At 41.3% G+C, this 1,590-nt stretch overlaps 1 protein-coding gene across 1 annotated transcript in view; it reads right to left on the reverse strand.

Moving 5' to 3' along the window:
* ABCA12 (ATP-binding cassette, sub-family A (ABC1), member 12) overlaps positions 1-1,590 on the reverse strand; it is a 53,904-nt gene that overhangs the window by 16,609 nt on the left and 35,705 nt on the right. Inside the window, exon 31 of the mRNA XM_009996856.1 lies at positions 579-684. Within this exon, the coding sequence (XP_009995158.1) occupies positions 579-684 (106 nt within the window). The remainder of the gene's footprint in view (positions 1-578; positions 685-1,590) is intronic.

The following is a 1,590-nucleotide window of genomic DNA, read 5'->3' on the forward strand; positions in this document are numbered from 1 at the left end:
GAATCTGGGTTGCTGCATTACATTACCAAGGAGACACTGTGAGAACTGATAACCCACACCCCATAACTGAATGTTACTAACATTCCTTGTACGTCATGTATCAGACAAAAAAAATGTAGCTTAAAATTATGTTTCTCACCTAATCTTACTCTCATTCTCACACAAACATACAGATACCCACACATCCTGAGTAGCTCTCAGGGTGATATTAAAATTACTACTCTAAACCACCCTCAGAGGTGACCTAAAGTGGCCCCCTCTGTGTATGGCACCTCACAAGAGAAGCTATTTCAGTACCAAGATGAGAGGCAATAAAACAAATTAGCAACCATTGGCATTTTTTTTGGATGAAGGAAATGTTTCATGCAGGAGCTGGGATCCTCCCTACCCAGCTGCCCTGAGTCTCTGACTAACACAAGTGAAATACGTAATTTATTCACTGTTTTCTTTTTTTTAAGGAATTGCATAATTTGGAATAAAGAAGTGGTCTCGTTGGAGTCAAGGTAAATGATTTCAACAGAACCAGGATATTCCCTCCAAAGGGAAGAAATTATCTGCTCATGTAAAGGGACACTTACCATATCTGGAAGTCTCATTGTTTGGCAAGTTAGCTCGAAGAATGAAGTTGTTCAAGCTATTGAGATAGGCTGGAAGGCTGTGATAACCCTCAGGATTATACCACACCTGCACACAATTGAGAAATTGAAACCATTTGAGAGAGGAATTGTTACTGATAACATTTTGATTTGTTCTGCTTGAACAAACGAATCATTCTATTGTTGTTATCTGAAGTCATAAGCTCTACATGTAAAAGTCCAATGATTAAAACCACATCAAGTACCAAAATTAGTATAAAAGCACATTTCACTTTCAGCACAAGCAACTCCATCAGCTTCATTTGCCTTCTGGGAGAGAAGAAAGCAGCACTAGCTGGATATGTAGCAAAAAGCACTTGGATTTTGCTCTCTAATAGTTGCTCAGGTCCAGTGGAACATCAGCAGTGGAGACTTCCCAAAGAAGGCTAAGCAGTCAAATGTCTAATAAACCTTGAAAGACATGGGGGGAAAAGGCTGCTCTAGAAATGAGCCAACCATCACTTTCTAATTCAGCATCCTAATTCCCTCCTCATGATAACTTTCCTTACCTATACCATGGTAAACCCTGAGAACACAGGGGGAAAATTACACTACAGGACATACACTTTGTGGGGATTTACCATCACCTACTTTAGGCACAGCCCAAAGCACCCAAGTTGGAGGTGTAAATTACCTACCAAAGGATGGAGAGCTTAGGCTGTTAAGGTTAGAGGCTTAAACGCAGCCCAGAGCATCCACCTTTGCATACCCTCAAGTCCTGCATACTCAGTGATTTCACTCAAGGACTGGAGTCTGCCCTGCTCCCAGTACTATCCAGGCTTCCAGGTGTTAAATCTGACACATGACAAGCAAATATCCAGTGCTTTCAGATCTGAGATGAAGCTATGAGGTGAAAATATCTGCAAATTCATTACATGAGCTCTGAGGGTTAGTGAAACAAAGCCTGTGCTTCCCTTTTCTTGGAGCCCACTCTGACAACAGCACTGCTTTTGCA

This window comes from Chaetura pelagica, unplaced genomic scaffold, assembly GCF_000747805.2.
Source record: "Chaetura pelagica isolate M959 unplaced genomic scaffold, ChaPel_1.0 scaffold300, whole genome shotgun sequence".
In the NCBI taxonomy this organism is placed as follows: Eukaryota; Metazoa; Chordata; class Aves; order Apodiformes; family Apodidae; genus Chaetura; species Chaetura pelagica.